The sequence below is a fragment of the Procambarus clarkii genome, chromosome 4, assembly GCF_040958095.1.
Source record: "Procambarus clarkii isolate CNS0578487 chromosome 4, FALCON_Pclarkii_2.0, whole genome shotgun sequence".
Lineage (NCBI taxonomy): Eukaryota > Metazoa > Arthropoda > Malacostraca > Decapoda > Cambaridae > Procambarus > Procambarus clarkii.
Genome location: NC_091153.1, coordinates 48,982,664 through 48,998,742, shown reverse-complemented (window position 1 = coordinate 48,998,742; position 16,079 = coordinate 48,982,664). Strand labels below are relative to the sequence as shown.

The 16,079-nt window shown below is 43.8% G+C and overlaps 1 protein-coding gene across 1 annotated transcript in view; it reads left to right on the top strand.

Annotated features, from left to right (window-relative positions):
• LOC138371600 (uncharacterized) overlaps window positions 1–16,079 on the top strand; it is a 47,536-nt gene that overhangs the window by 13,418 nt on the left and 18,039 nt on the right. The window contains exons 4-5 of the mRNA XM_069336513.1: window positions 12,000–12,345; window positions 12,574–12,716. Of these exons, the coding sequence (XP_069192614.1) occupies window positions 12,000–12,345; window positions 12,574–12,716 (489 nt within the window). The remainder of the gene's footprint in view (window positions 1–11,999; window positions 12,346–12,573; window positions 12,717–16,079) is intronic.

Genomic DNA, 16,079 nt, shown 5'->3' with positions numbered 1-16,079 from the left:
TTCTGTGCTTCTGCCTCTCCCTTTGTGCGTAGCTTTTCCGTGTGGCATATTAGTTTCTAGTGCTTGACGTCACTCGTTTCGCGTTTTGGCTTGGCATTTCGCCTTTCCTGGCTTTGCGATTCACCCTTCACGGGTACGCCGGGGCGCATCCGATCTCACGATCGTCGTCGCCCCTAACTCAACAACAACAACACTTGAAAGGTGAAATTACATGGTGATTGAAAGGTGAAATTACGTTTGACAAGGTGAAATGAATTATTTCTGTTGATGTATTGAGGCTTGTTTTTCAAACTTTGTTTTGCTATTTTGTTAAGTTATGTATTTAATTAAAATGTTGAATACATACATGAATATTCCCTAATTTGTTTCTACGAATTTAATGGATTCATAAACGTTTTCTGAACACTAGAAAATTATTTTGTTCAGTATAATCAAGCCATATTGTGCCCAGCCTAGGTTGTTCCCCGCCCTGAGAGTAGGACTAAGTACAGCTCCTTAAAAAAGAATGGTCATATTGTTAAATACGGATCAGGTATTAGTGAAAGAGCAATGCCTAGTAAAACAGTATGTTTATAACAGGTTGATGTAAGAGCAGGCACATATCCATAATGGTATGTTGCGTCGAGATATTCTAACTGTATAAAGCATTGTTTAAGGCTGTATTCAAGCAACGTAAGATGCTGTATTTCCAAGGTAGAGGGAACTAGTTTCTTATATGACAATTCTAGAAATGAACGAACGGACTTTTGAGAAATGAGAGAGAGAGAGAGAGAGGTTAGATCTCGGGTGATACCAACCATTTAATCTTCTTTTGTATGTATTTTTGACGAGTATATTAAATTACAAAGACACCTAAACACATTCTTTGATTATGAGAATTTAAAAGTAAAAATTGAATGGCTCCTCCTGCGCGTGAAATATGTTATTCGTATTTCTTAGATTTAGGCTATATATGTATTATTTATAAGTAGAACTAACATGTATCGAAGACAGCAGAAAGTGAGGCGTTCAAATGAATTGCTCCTCAATAGTTATACGAAAGATTAAAGGATTTCAAGAAACTAGTTAGTTGTGCGAATAGTAATAAAGTTCTTATCCGAGAAGTTGTTTCATGTCCTTGCAGTATCACACATTAAGTCTTGAAGTATTAAGGTAAATTCAGTTGCTTCATTAGTTAAATTCTGCTTCACGAGACTTGGCAAACATTATCAACGTATAGTAAGAGGAAAATAGATGATTGAATTTACGTCTTGGAGTGTGTGTTTAATTTTGAAGGTTCTGAAGGTGTCTTGACGAAAGGAAACGTAATGTCTTCTGTCCTTGAAATAAGTTTTTAATGCCACACATTAAGTTTGCATAGTTATACTGCATGGTTAAAACACTGATATAGAAAGCCAGAATTGTTGTGGATTAAGCCATTTATGACATCGTTGCAGAGACAACTCTCTCATATCTTGTAAACTGCTGAGTGGATAGACAGTCATCTCGTTAAAAATGCAGGGAAACGGGATATTTCGAATAATAGTAAAAAAATAGTAAGGACAGAGCGCTAAGCAATTACGACTAGCACTTGGAAGGGACCATGCAATGTGATCGAGGTTTTCAAAGTGGTATAGCTGATAACAAACCATTCTCCTGTTTAGATAGTAATTTCGTAACTGTGCACCATTGTACAAAGATTAACGTTCTAAGCAATTAGATAGCAGAACTTTGTACTATTCACTTTGTAGTGTCAAGACAAAATGAAGCCAAAAAAACAAACTTAAATATTCCTAGGACTAATATAGCACACATATGTAATATATTAGGCCTAGGAAGGTTCGTTAAGGTTAGTATAGTTCGTCTTTCCAACATAAGTATAAAATAGTTTTCCGGTTTATCCAGCTTAATAGTGCCTTTTTAATTATTAACATCTTTGTTGACAAAATTTAATTACAATTTTTCCTAATCTGAGGATTTCAATTAAGTTATATTAAAGTGAGAATAATGCTGGTATTCACTGTCACACAGGATAGAGGGTCATACACAAGACAATAGGTCTAAGCTGTAGGCTGAAGCACATATATATCATGGTTACAATCAATACAATCAATGTTTTAATGAACTAATATGTAAAAACAACTTTCTATTGCGTACTGCCACACAAGGGCAGGGATGGGTTCATATTTTTTTTTTATTAATAGATGAGGTACATCTGCAGTTGTGCAGCTACCCTAGACTATATGAAGGGGAGTACAGTGTGTCAAAAAAGCTAACTACGTGATGCTAAAAAATCCCCATCACACAGGATGGTTAGTCATACAGAGGCATGTGACAGGTAGTCTGCACTGGCAGACTCCGGAAGCATTTTGAGGATATCATCAACACAAGAGTGAATAAGACAGCAGTGGTAATAAAAGTCCCCATCTCGCAGCATGGTTAGTCATACAGGGCCATATGTTTAGTAGCCTTGCTCTGGCAAATTTTGGGTACACTGTGAGGATATCTTCAAGAATACGAGAGTGAATAAAGTAATTACAAAGCTTGGACCAGCAACCTCATGCCAACTGGTCTGAAAGGTCTAATAACTGGGCATTCGTGTGTATTGATAATACACACGAATGATGTAGTGTTGGAGATCATGCCGTAGTTCCTGCTCACAGAGTTTACACGTGGAGTGCTCAGGATTGGGAGATCCGTCATCTGTAGCCACCTGCCACAGGCAACGGTAACCCAACCTGATCCTTGCAACCACTGTCACACAGTCTGGTGGACGTTCTGTGCTGCCCATAGATATAGGTTTCAGATCTGAACAAATCGTAGTTTTTTACATTAGTACTTACAAGTCGTTGGGATTCAGTAATTTCTTTCTTATCAGACCTGACTGTTTGGATCAATACAGTTTTGACATTAGAGATGGGGATACATAGATCTAATTCAACTTCATCTTTGTTGCACGTCAATTTGGCTGCAATATCTGTCTCATTATGATGGGTTATATTTATGTGTGAAGGTATCCATACAAAGGAGATTCGAGACCCTTTACTCCGTGCAGCAATTAGGTCATTTATAATTGGTAGTATGTTTCTTGCTGTCGATCTTCCAGTAGTTTTCGATTGCTTGAAGAGCAGACCTTGAGTCACAAAATATTATTCCTCCTCCAATGTTTTTTAATGTACTGGTTGCTAGTTCTGCTTGTTTGGAGGTCAGCCAGTTGTTTAACCTGACACTGACAGTCTTTGTGCAAATATTATTTCTATAAAACCTACATGCTGCTGCAGTCCGTCCAGTTGAAGATTGGACTGAGCCGTCGGTGTTGACATAGTGCTTGTGAGATCTTAAATTCTCGATGGAGGAGGCATTTGTTTCGAGTATGACAACTTTGAGAAGCGCAAGATTCTCATTATCTTTCTTGGAGACAGGTGTGTATGATACTTGAATGGTGGGGATAGAGATAAAGAAGAATATCAGAGACAGGTAGATTGCACTTAAAAGGAATGTTGAGTTTGATGAGATTGTAGGCATTTTTTCTCAGCCATTTATCATAAAAGGAGTGAGTTGGTATGTTGGCACCAGTCAATAGGGTGTTAACAGCACTAAATAATTTGTCTCTGAACAATGCAGGAGATGTAGGGGTCTCTCATGACTTTAAGGCAAAAGGTGGTGTTGACTTGCATGATTCTCTCTAGTATGGTTGGAAGCTTCAGTTCTTCCCGCATGTTGATGATTCTTGTGCATCTTGGGGCACCAAGAATTATCCTCATGACTTCATTCTGTACTTCTTCAAGTTTGTCCAACACAGAGGAGGGGAAATTAATTAAGTGCAAAGCATTATAATCAACGAGAGATCTAACAAACATCATATAGAATAGTCTAGCATATTTAATATCGAGACCAATATTCTTACCAGTAAGTGTTTTCAGTGGTTTTAGTCTTTCTTTTAACCTACTGTGTAGATCGTTTACAATGTCACTGTTAATACCAACTCCAAGGTACCAAGGTATTTGTGCTGCCTACACGTTTCAATGTTATGGTTTTTGACCTTGAAAGTTATAGGAGCACGAATTTCCTCTTGGGGATGGAGAACTCTGGATTTAGTTATGGAGATAACAAGACCATATTCAATGCTTTTAGCAGCGAGTGAATCAAGTAGAGCTTGCAGTCTAGTTTGTGTATTTGCAACAATGCATGTGTCATTGGCATAACAAATGACGGCTTCGTCAGGTAGTGTGGGAATATCAATTGTTAATTTGTGCATCAGAATATTGAACAGTGTAGGACTTAGCTCTCCACCCTGGGGTGTACGCAACTCAAAGGGTGCACAAAGTTTACTTTTGACCCCCTTGAAAAGGACTGAGGCGGTTCTGTTACTCAGGTAACCCCTGAGCCATGTCAGCAGTCTTCCCTTAACTCCAAAAGGGGCTAGTTGTTCTAATATTATTTCTCTGTTTGTTGTATCAACAACAGTTTGGAGATCAATAAATGCCGCCTGAGAGTTTGGTCTCTCTGATAAAATATTCAGCAAAGCAAGTTTGTGTGTTTCTACCAGGAAGGAAACCATACAGGTTAGGGGCAAGGTGGGGCTTGATTTGAACCATTAGACTGTCGAGGATAATCCTCTCAAGAACTTTACACATGCACGACGTCAGAGAAATAGGTCTATTTTTTTGTGATTTAGGCTTGGGTATGGGTATTATGAGTCCCTCTGTCCGGCGGTGGGGTAAGACACCCTACCCTGCCTTAGGCTTTGAGTAAACAATTCTAGCAAAGGGCTATTTGGCAGCTCAGCAAATACTCTCATGGTATTGCATGTGATGCCATCCTCTCCGAGAGGTAGCCTTACCTTTCTTGAGTGTATTTTTAATTTCATAGGGGGTTATGCCATAGTTATCATCAGGCCCTATCTTACTACAGGCAAATTCAGTATTGCAGTTACGATTTATTTTGGTACTAGTCAGATAGTGTTGTACATCTAAGGGCAGGCTGCTTATACTAGCAGTGCTTGCATATTGTTGAAGCAGCATGTCGGCATAGTCTACAGGTGAATGGTGATCAAGTTGACTGCTAGATTTATACTTTCTAATTTCGTTGTATGTCGGTATATATACTATGGTCCTCATCGTTACTATAAGTACTACCAAAACAGGAGGATGGGCTGGAATGTACTAGCTGCATGTATATAGGCTTTAAAAGATCCTTCAAAAGGAGGTTTGGGAGGAAGTTGAAAAGCGAGGGTTCAAAGAAAATTGGGACTATTAACAGATCTGAATCATAAATAGTTTTTATATAAAGTAGCATCCACTCCTTTTGTTTGGGGATAAAGGTTTGTGCTATACGTAACCATTGTGGACGAAGCTGCTATTGTCAAATTTCCAGCTAGCTGTCAGCGTAAAGAAAGCTCAACACAGTTATCATGACAAATGGTCTTTTGGGATGTTTTTAGTTAAATCAGACGGTATATAATGAATATCTCTAAAATACTGACTTATCATAAAACCGACGATAGTCGTACATTTATACCATTATACTGCAATGACGACTTGCTTCAGTGTAACTTTTTCGTTGTTGGTAGATTGTAGTTTTGAGCTATAAACTTATTAATGTTATAAACAAGTTGAAAACTGACGATGTACACAAGACATTTGTAAAATTTGTTTCGTTATTGCAAATCCATTTAACAGACTAATTCTGGCAACTGAAAGTTTATTTTTTTTTTCTTTATTAAATAATATACAATATCCCTCACCTTGCAAAAATAAAACGTAACGTAACTAGCTTTTAATTAGTACTTTTTGTCAAGATACGAGTATTCCTTTGGTTAAATATTTTTCTTATAAGTATTTCAATTTTGAGAATTAATTTCATTAATGCATCACACCAGGCTATGCAGATTAAATTTGACAACTAAATCTTGTAACTCCAATGCACATCAGATTAAAAACCCACTGAAATTTTACTTCCTAAAATCGGTAGTAGACATTTAAGTAAATTTGAAAATGATGACGATAAATATGTGATAAAATATGCGAATATTCTTGTACATTTCCTAGTATACGCAAAAAGGTATAATCTGTTTTATTCATGGGACCCAAATTTTCACAATATTTCGTAAACTACAGGATCGTTGCCGTACTCTAATGATTAATCATATACCACTCATTAAAATTTTTAATTGTCTGGAAGGCCGTGATAAATTAAAATGTTTCTACACGTGTAGGCGAACGAACAAAAAGTAGCCTAATTAGGTGACATAATCCTCTGTTTCATACATGTTCACTGATTCGTTAATATTCGAAGAATTTAAATCTTAAATCAGCGCAAACGTTAATAAAATATTAGCCTTCAAAAGGGCTGGAATATGCTTCAGTTACCAACCACTTGGACTGGACGGTAGAGCGTCGGTCTCGCTTCATGAAGGTCGGCGTTCAATCCCTGACCGTGCAAGTGGTTGGACATCATTCCTTCCCCCACGTCCCATCCCAGATCCTTATCCTGACCCCTTCCCAGTGCTATATAGTCATAATGGCTTGACGCTTTCTCCTGCTAGTTTCCTTCCTTCCTTCCTTCCTTCCTTCCTTCCTTCCTTCCTTCCTTCCTTCCTTCCTTCCTAGTTTTACAATTATCATTCTCGACAAAGATCTAGATTTTATTACTTACCGCTGTTTATCATTTTAATTTTCATAATTAAAATGTATTTGTTGAGGTGATTTTTAAGGCCTAAGCCAGTTCATATTAAACTTGTTTATAGGGACTGAAAAATTTCTTCATGTTGACAGCTTTTTGTTGTATACAGTTTTACAATACAGTATATAATACATCGCCCAGATCTGTACTGTTAATTTTAATAGCCTTAATACCTGGACATGAAGTCCTAAGAGGCAAGAAAAACCTATTTTCTTTTCCGCGTTTTGTTTTTATTAGCTCTGTGTAGTGTTTGTTTACCTTTAATGGAAAAAACAGAAACCTCTTAGTAGTATTACAGTGAATTACACAGCATACACATTTCTATTTTTATTGCGAATATGTATGACTAATCATGATTGAAACTTTAATTATAGTTAAATTATATAAAAATATGCTAAGGGCCTTTCCATTTATTTTAATTTATTTGTTTACACACACTGTGTACCCGGGAGAACAACAGGGAAACATAGTGATTGGCACATGTTATTTGTTAATATTTGAACTGAATAAATGCTTCTTTATGGTGCTGGGCTCAAATTCCCCCATGTCGCATAAGGTACACTTTCAAGAACAAGTGGTGTTCTTGAATATATATATATATATATATATATATATATATATATATATATATATATATATATATATATATATATATATATATATATATATATATATAATATATATATATATATATAACTTTAGAACACTTTCCCACCAGGAGACTCGAACCCTAGCCAGCACAGAAGCCTTCCAGCAACCGGCATAACAGGTACGCCTTAACCCGCTCCACCACCTGCTCAGACCCTTAAAAGAGATGGTAATTTCGGAGTATTTATATACACCAAAGATCATCACCTCCCTAGAGCACTAGAGCAAGTGAGGGGTAATTTATACGTTTATTTCATCAAGTCCCTGTTAATATGGGAGAACACTGTGTCTATGAACTTAAGGCACAACTCTCCTAAACACGAGAGTGAAGTATACAACTTTAGAACACTTTCCCACCAGGAGACTCGAACCCTAGCCAGCACAGAAGCCTTCCAGCAACCGGCATAGCAGGTACGCCTTAACCCGCTTCACCACCTGCTCAGACCCTTAAAAGAGATGGTAATTTCGGAGTATTTATATACACCAAAGATCATCACCTCCCAAGAGCACTAGAGCAAGTGAGGGGTAATTTATACGTTTATTTCATCAAGTCCCTGTTAATATGGGAGAACACTGTGTCTATGAACTTAAGGCACAACTCTCCTAAACACGAGAGTGAAGTATACAACTTTAGAACACTTTCCCACCAGGAGACTCGAACCCTAGCCAGCACAGAAGCCTTCCAGCAACCGGCATAACAGGTACGCCTTAACCCGCTCCACCACCTGCTATAAATTACCCCTCACTTGCTCTAGTGCTCTTGGGAGGTGATGATCTTTGGTGTATATAAATACTCCGAAATTACCATCTCTTTTAAGGGTCTGAGCAGGTGGTGGAGCGGGTTAAGGCGTACCTGTTATGCCGGTTGCTGGAAGGCTTCTGTGCTGGCTAGGGTTCGAGTCTCCTGGTGGGAAAGTGTTCTAAAGTTGTATACTTCACTCTCGTGTTTAGGAGAGTTAGGTAAGCTTTTAATTACCACCACCTGCTCACGCACGGTCTGAGCAGGTGGTGGAGCGGGTTAAGGCGTACCTGTTATGCCGGTTGCTGGAAGGTTTCTGTGCTGGCTAGGGTTCGAGTCTCCTGGTGGGAAAGTGTTCTAAAGTTGTATACTTCACTCTCGTGCTTAGGAGAGTTGTGCCTTAAGTTCATAGACACAGTGTTCTCCCATATTAACAGGGACTTGATGAAATAAACGTATAAATTACCCCTCACTTGCTCTAGTGCTCTTGGGAGGTGATGATCTTTGGTGTATATAAATACTCTGAAATTACCATCTCTTTTAAGGGTCTGAGCAGGTGGTGGAGCGGGTTAAGGCGTACCTGTTATGCCGGTTGATGGAAGGCTTCTGTGCTGGCTAGGGTTCGAGTCTCCTGGTGGGAAAGTGTTCTAAAGTTGTATACTTCACTCTCGTGTTTAGGAGAGTTGTGCCTTATATACATATATATATATATATATATATATATATATATATATATATATATATATATATATATATATATATATATATGTCGTTCGTACCTAGTAGCCAGAACGCACTTCTCAGCCTACTATGCAAGGCCCGATTTGCCTAATAAGCCAAGTTTTCATGAATTAATTGTGTGTCGACTACCTAACCTAACCTAACTTTTTCTGCTACCTAATCTAACCTAGCCTATAAAGATAGGTTAGGTTAGGTTAGGTAGGGTTGGTTAGGTTCGGTCTTATATCTACGTTAATTTTAACTCCAATAAAAAAAAATTGACCTCATATATAATGAAATGGGTAGCTGTATCATTCCATAAGAAAAAAATTAGAGAAAATATATTAATTCAGGAAAACTTGGCTTATTAGGCAAATCGGCCTACTACTTGAATAGTAGGCTGAGAAGTGCGTTCTGGCTACTAGGTACGACATATATATATATATATATATATATATATATATATTATATATATATATATATATATATATATATTATATATATATATATATATATTGTGACGGTGTTCCCCCCCTTATATTTCTGCCACGCCTGCAGTAAGAGTCATGTCCACTTTACCCAAGCGTTCTCTACGTCGCAGGCATCAGTTTGGTATATGTGGGAGAGTGGAGTGTTCTCGGAGTGCCGAGAAATTTATAAAACAATAGTATTCTGGCCTGTGGTTTAGGCCCTTTAGGAAGCCAAGATGGCGCTGGCTCTCCTGTTTCCCCGCCAAAACTGTGTGACGTCAGTGACACCGGATTGGTCACCGACAGCAATGTGGCACAGGGAGCCAATGAAAAACCTCCCGTGGCGAATGTGACGTCACGAAGGAAGGGGGTTCCTGTTAGCGCGCCGCGTTGGCGCCATCAGTCTGACACGACACGTCAAGGAGGTTGGACGTGCGAAGATTGGTCCTGTCAGTTTTACAGTTGTTTCCCGCTCCCGTGGATTTTACGCGTCACCCGAAGTCTGCCAGTACTCTGTGAGGTCTTCCTTCGTTCATGTGTTGAACCAGAGAGGGAATCGACGGTTATTGAGCAACAGGTGCTCCAGGACAGGTACTGTGCAAGAAGAAGTGAAGTCTGTGCAGTGACGTATGCGACGTCTGAGGCAGTTCACCCGTTTGTGACGGCGTAGTGGCTGAACAGAGCCACTGGGAAGCAGAGGAAGAAAGAAACTACTCGGGAATACGAACGACTGCAGCCGAGAAGTAGGCGGGCAGCCGTAGCTGGGAGAAGTCGACGGCTGGGAAACCGACTCCAACCCTACAAGAAGACGAGGAGGAGCACGGACCTGCTGGGAGAAGGCACGGAGACGACGCGCTTATGGTGGGACTTTGATTGAGTTCCTGGAGGACACGACAGTGTGTGTGTGGGGGCGTTCCCGACACAAGGCAGGAGCCAGGACCAGGAGCTACAACTCAACTCTCATCGGAGGATAGGTGGAAGTAGGTCATTCTAGTTTCCCTCCCAATTCCCCTTTAGTCAGCTATATTATTTAGCCTGAGGATTTTGTATGTCGTGAGCAAGGCTCACCTATGTCACAGTAAGGCACCAGTGTGCAGAGTGGTACTATCAAGAGTACTCACGATATTTATGTTTATTATGGGTGTATACAGGCGCCCAGAGTAATTGATGGATTTACTGTGTTGAGAATGTCTTTCATGAGACTTTAGTGTGATCATATAATGAGATAAAATATATATAATTATGCCAGTGTTGAGAGTTAGGCTATGTGCCCAGTAACTATGTTATTACAATTATTGATGTCTGATTCATTTATATATATTATATATGTCTATGCTCGTGCATTGAATAATCATTCATGTGTGCAGTGATTAATTGTGTTAGTGCCCACGAAAGGAAATACTGAGAACTCCAGTGTTAAATACTTCGTAAGTTATCATTAAACGAAGGGCAGTGTGTAATACCATGACAGTGAATTATTGTCACATTTAATATAGAAATGTTTGTTTGAGCCCAAGATCAGTGTAGCGAAGTAATACGTGCTATTGTCGCAAATATCGAGTGTTCGAACTTCTAGTGATCTTTGAGAACTTAAAGAAACAGAGCGCGTGACGCCAGAGAAACAAGCAATAAACATTCGCGCGTGGGAAGTTGCCCAGCTGATTATGACATTGACGAGAGGGGGAGTGTTGCCAGTTTAGTGAGTTCATATTATACGTGGGAACGAACGACTCCCGCCTGAATCAGCTGATTGTTTATTGATATGACCTTGTGATGTCTTTGAATGAATTTTAAGTAAAATACAAAATACATTTGTGTTTATATCATCCCCTCCATATTTCTTGTGGCTATATAATACCTAGAAGCAGAGAGTGATAGAAGTAAATACCTGCCTGATATCCTGATCTATTGAGTGTGTCCTTGCCACGGTTACCACAATTCAACAAATCCACTGACGTGTTACTGGACACCGAAAACACCAGTTGGCGACCTTGTGGTTAATAGTAGAGCCCTATTGTTGGGGCGGGCACATAACAGTTAAGTGAACGAGTTGTGTTCCCACTCCTTCTCGATCAGAGGCCGGTTGGGATTGACTGGGATACTCTCCTGGCGTACAGTGGCGCCGCGAGGATAGAGTGAAGACCCGCAGGGCTACGGTGAGTGACCTTGGGTATAACTGTTGCTCACCACGAGAGAGAGTGAACAACCCTAACATTGGCGACCTTGCCAGGATTAAGTACTGATACGGTTGCTCACCGAGGAACAAACCCCGACATTGGCGACCTTGCCAGGATAACGATCGAAATAAAGGTTGCAGTTGTGGTAGTTGGCAGTGGTATTAGGTATCAGGTACAGGTTATCACTCATAGCACAAGATGTAGGATGATAAAGTAACAAGGTTCATTGACACTAGAGATGAGCAGGTGCTGGAGGAGTGCACCAAGGCACAGTTACAGGCAATAGCAGACCATTTTGGGATAAAGCTGAGGTCTGCCAGAGTGGGAGAAAGAAGACTGGAGATCATGGCACAGCTCAGGGCACGAGACGAAGCTTTGGGGGAGGAACGGCCGCAAACACCTTCCAGTGTGGGAGAACACCTGAGCATTGGTGGGAGCAGCAGGGGATCCAGCGGCAGCAGGCACAGCGTTAAGCTGGAGATAATGAAGCTGCAGCTAGAAGCACAGCAGCGCAGAGAAGAGCGAGAAGCACAGCTGAGGAGAGAAGAAGCACAGCTGAAGCGTGAGGAGCGAGAAGCACAGCTGAAGCGTGAGGAGCGAGAGGCACAGCAGCGCAAAGAAGAGCGAGAAGCAGAAACACAGCTGAAGTGTGAGGAGCGAGAAGCACAGTTGAAGCGTGAAGAGCGAGAAGCACAGATGAAGCGTGAGGAGCGAGAAGCACAGCTGCGCAGGGAAGAACAAGAGCGAGAAGCACGGCAGCGCAAAGACGAGCTAGAAGCTAGAATGAGACAGCAGGAGATAGAAGCTAACAAGGATGTGGAGCTGAGGCGAGCTGAACTAGGGATAGCTCCCCCTGCTCCGCCACAGCAGGAAGACCGCCGAGTGAGGGAGCGAGATCTGCCGGTCTTTGTACCAAATGAACCTGAAGGTTTCTTCGACCACTTCGAGAGGGTTGCTGCTTTGAAGAGGTGGCCGAGGGCGGAGTGGGCGGAGCTAGTTCAAGGTAGGCTCACCGGTGAAGCTCGTGAAGCATACAATATGCTCGACTTCCAAGAATGCACCAACTACGATGCGGTAAAAAGAGCTGTGCTCCATTCTTTCAAGCTCACGCCGGAATGTTACAGGAAGAGGTTTAGGGAATGTACCCGTTCGCCAGGAAAATCTTATGCGGAGACGGCGAGGGACATGGAGAGAAAGTTCCTTAAGTGGCTGGACTCTGAAGGAGCAAGGACGGTTGAAGAGGTCAAGGGGCTAATGGTCATGAAAAAGTTTATGTCCGTGCTCTCTCCTGAGATCAGGGTGAGAGTAAAGGAGGCGGACATAAAGGACCTGAGGGCCGCAGCCGACAGAGCCGACATGCTGGAAGAAGCCTTACGCCCACGCCGAGAGGGACAGCACCGACCACCCGTATACTCCGGAAACAGTAGAAATTATAGAAGGATGGATAGATGGAGGACAGGAGCAAGTTCCCCCAAGTCCCACCTCTCGAGTTGGGACAACAGAGGATCGAAGGGTGCTGTGGAGCCGACAAAGAAGTACCAAGCTGAGAGCTCAGGAGCTGTTGCTGCGACAAAGGAGTCGACGAATGGTGCGAGAAAGACACGCGGAGCGACGGCCTCTGGAGGCAGTGCTGAGGCGAGCGGTGGCGGATGGTCTCCGACGAGGGTCCGCTGCTACAAGTGCGGAATATTCGGACATGTCGCGCGGGAATGCAGACGCCCTAAGCAGCGGGGGAACGTTGCTTTAGTGAGGTTCGAGGACCAGATGGCCGAGAGGGTGCGGGATGAACCCGTACTGAGTGGGGAGAAGAGAGTTCACCCATGTGTGTGTCAGGGAACTGTAAGGATGGGGGACGCAGACCCCATCCCGGTGAAGATATTAAGAGACACTGGGGCCGATTTTACCCTGGTGAGTAAAACCCTGTTCCCCGAGGGTTACGAGAGTACCAGTGTGGGGGTGGCAAGTGTGACCACTGTGGGAGGCCCAGTGAGGATGCCCCTACACCAGGTGACTCTGAATTCTGATTATGGCTGCCAGACCCTTGTGGTGGGAGACTGTGCATCAATGCCCAAGATGGAGGCACAGGTCATCTTGGGAAATGACGCATGTGGAGGATATGTCTTCCCGAATCTCGTGAAAGGCGAGGAGTGCCTAGAGCAATATAAGGAGACGGGCGGAGTGTTAGACGCCTGTGGGGACGAGAAGGGAATCGCCCCGGTGGCGTTCCCAGTTTGTGCTGTGATGCCGAGACAGCGCGAAGAACAAGGAGGTTGTAGATCTGATGGGGCTGAGGAGACGTCCGACAGCCTGGGAATCGATCACCTCTTCATGGGACCCAGAGAACGAGCGGAGGGCGAAGGCAGCCCGAATGGTGAGTTGCAGGTGACCCTCACCAGTTCTCTAGGGGTAGACCGCACTCGTCTTGGGGAGTTGCAGCAGATGGAGTTCCCCGAATTGATTCGTGAGGCCAGAGGAGGACGTGTTGGTCCTCCTACTACTCATCCTACTACTCAGTAGAAGGCTACTCATTTTTACATACAGGACGGCATGCTGATGAGACAGTGGAGGCCTGTGAGGATGGAGGCCGGAGAAGAGTCTCTAAGTACGAGGCACCAGGTAGTGTTGCCGGCCCAGTGCAGAGTGGCAGTGTTGGACCTATCGCACTCTGTGGACTCTGCAGGTCACCTGGGGGTGACCAAGACGCTGCGAAGGATCAGGGATCATTTCTACTGGCCAGGTATGGACGCCGAGGTGAGGCGTTATTGTAAGACGTGCTTACCGTGCCAGAGGGCAGGGAAGAGCCAATCCGCGATACCGAAGGCCCCATTGATCCCTGTTCCGGCGTTTGGGCCTGCATTCGAGCGTCTGTTGGTCGACGGGGTGGGTCCGTTGCCGCGGACGAGACGAGGGAATACATACCTGCTGACGATCATGTGTGCGTCCACCAGATTTCCAGAAGCCGTCCCGATGCGACGTTTGACGTCGAAAGGAGTAGCCGGGCAACTACAACGATTTTTCTCTTGGGTGAGGATGCCCAGAGAAATTCAGACAGACTGCGGAAGTATATTCCAGTCTAAGTGGTTCCGACAGACGGTGACAGGTTGGGGAGTGACTCAGATTCGGTCGTCGCCCTACCGACCGCAGTCGCAAGGGGCGATCGAAAGATTCCACTCCACCTTGAAGACCGTTCTGAGAGTGTTCTGCGCAGAACAGGGGGCTGAGTGGGATGAGGCAGTATACCCCGCGTTATTTGCCATACGTAACGCGGTGGTAGAATCGTTAGGTTTCTCACCTTTCCAGCTGGTGTATGGACATGAGGTGCGAAGTCCTCTGTCCATGTTGATGGAACAATGGACACCGGGAGTGACCGTGGGAACGGTCAATGAATATGTCCAAAAGTTCAAAGAGCGTCTCACTCTAGCAAAGGAACTAGCTGGGAAACATCTGAAGGAGGCGCAGCGTAAGATGTCGGAGTGGTACGACAAGAGAGCTACGCCGAGGGAGTTCCAGGTCGGGTCCCAGGTGATGGTTTTGCTGCCGGGTAAAGGTAGGGTGACCGAGTCGCGGTTTGAGGGACCATACCAGGTGCTACGGCGGTTGGGTCCTGTGTCGTATGAAATCGGGAAGCCGGATAGACCCCGCAAGAAACAGGTGTGTCACGTAGACCGCCTGAAGCCTTTCTTCCCTGTGGAAGGAGGAGCCGCCAAGCAGGACGGAACGGTGACCCGAGACCCCCAGCAAAAGACGGTTCTGTGCGTGCAGGTGGACCAGGAACTTCCGGAGGAGGAAGGAAAGTGGTCCAGGGCGGACGGCACCCGTCTCACAAACACTGAGAGTCTGGCGAAGATCGAGGACAAGCTACTACATCTGGAAGGGCAACAGAGCGCGGACCTGACGAACCTACTGAGGGAGAATGCCTCCCTCTTTACCGACGTGCCCCGACGACACAAGAGTGTAACGCACGAAGTAGAGGTGAGGGACGCCAGGCCCGTCAAGCAGAGCGCATATAGGGTGAGCTCGGAGAAGCGAGAGCTGATGAGAAAGGAGGTGGGGTATCTCCTTGAGAACGACCTTGCGGAGCCCAGTAAAAGTGAGTGGAGTTCCCCATGCTTGTTGGTGAGGAAAAGCGACGGTACCTTCCGCTTTTGTACAGATTACAGGAGGGTGAACTCCATCACAGTGGCAGATTCTCACCCTATGCCCAGAGTGAGCGATTACATTGACCAGGTGGGCAGTGCAAGGTACGTATCCAAAGTCGATCTGCTCAAGGGGTACTACCAGATCTCTTTGACTCCTGAGGCCAGGAAAATATCAGCTTTCGCAACTCCTGACGGGCTGTACCAATACAAGGTGTTACCCTTTGGAATGAAAAACAGCGGTAGCTGTTTCCAGCGCATGATGAATGAGTTGTTGAGGGGTGCCGCAGGCTGCACAGTATACATCGATGACATCGTCTTGTACGCCGACGATTGGAAGACGCACCTGGTGAGACTCAAGGAATTGTTTAGAAGGCTAGAGGAGGCTAACTTGACTGTAAATTTGGCCAAGAGCGAGTTTGGGAAGGCCCACTTAGAGTACCTTGGTTTCGTCATCGGCCAAGGTGAAGTCACCCCTGTAGATCACAAAGTATCAGCCATTAAGGAATACCCCGTGCCCAGAATG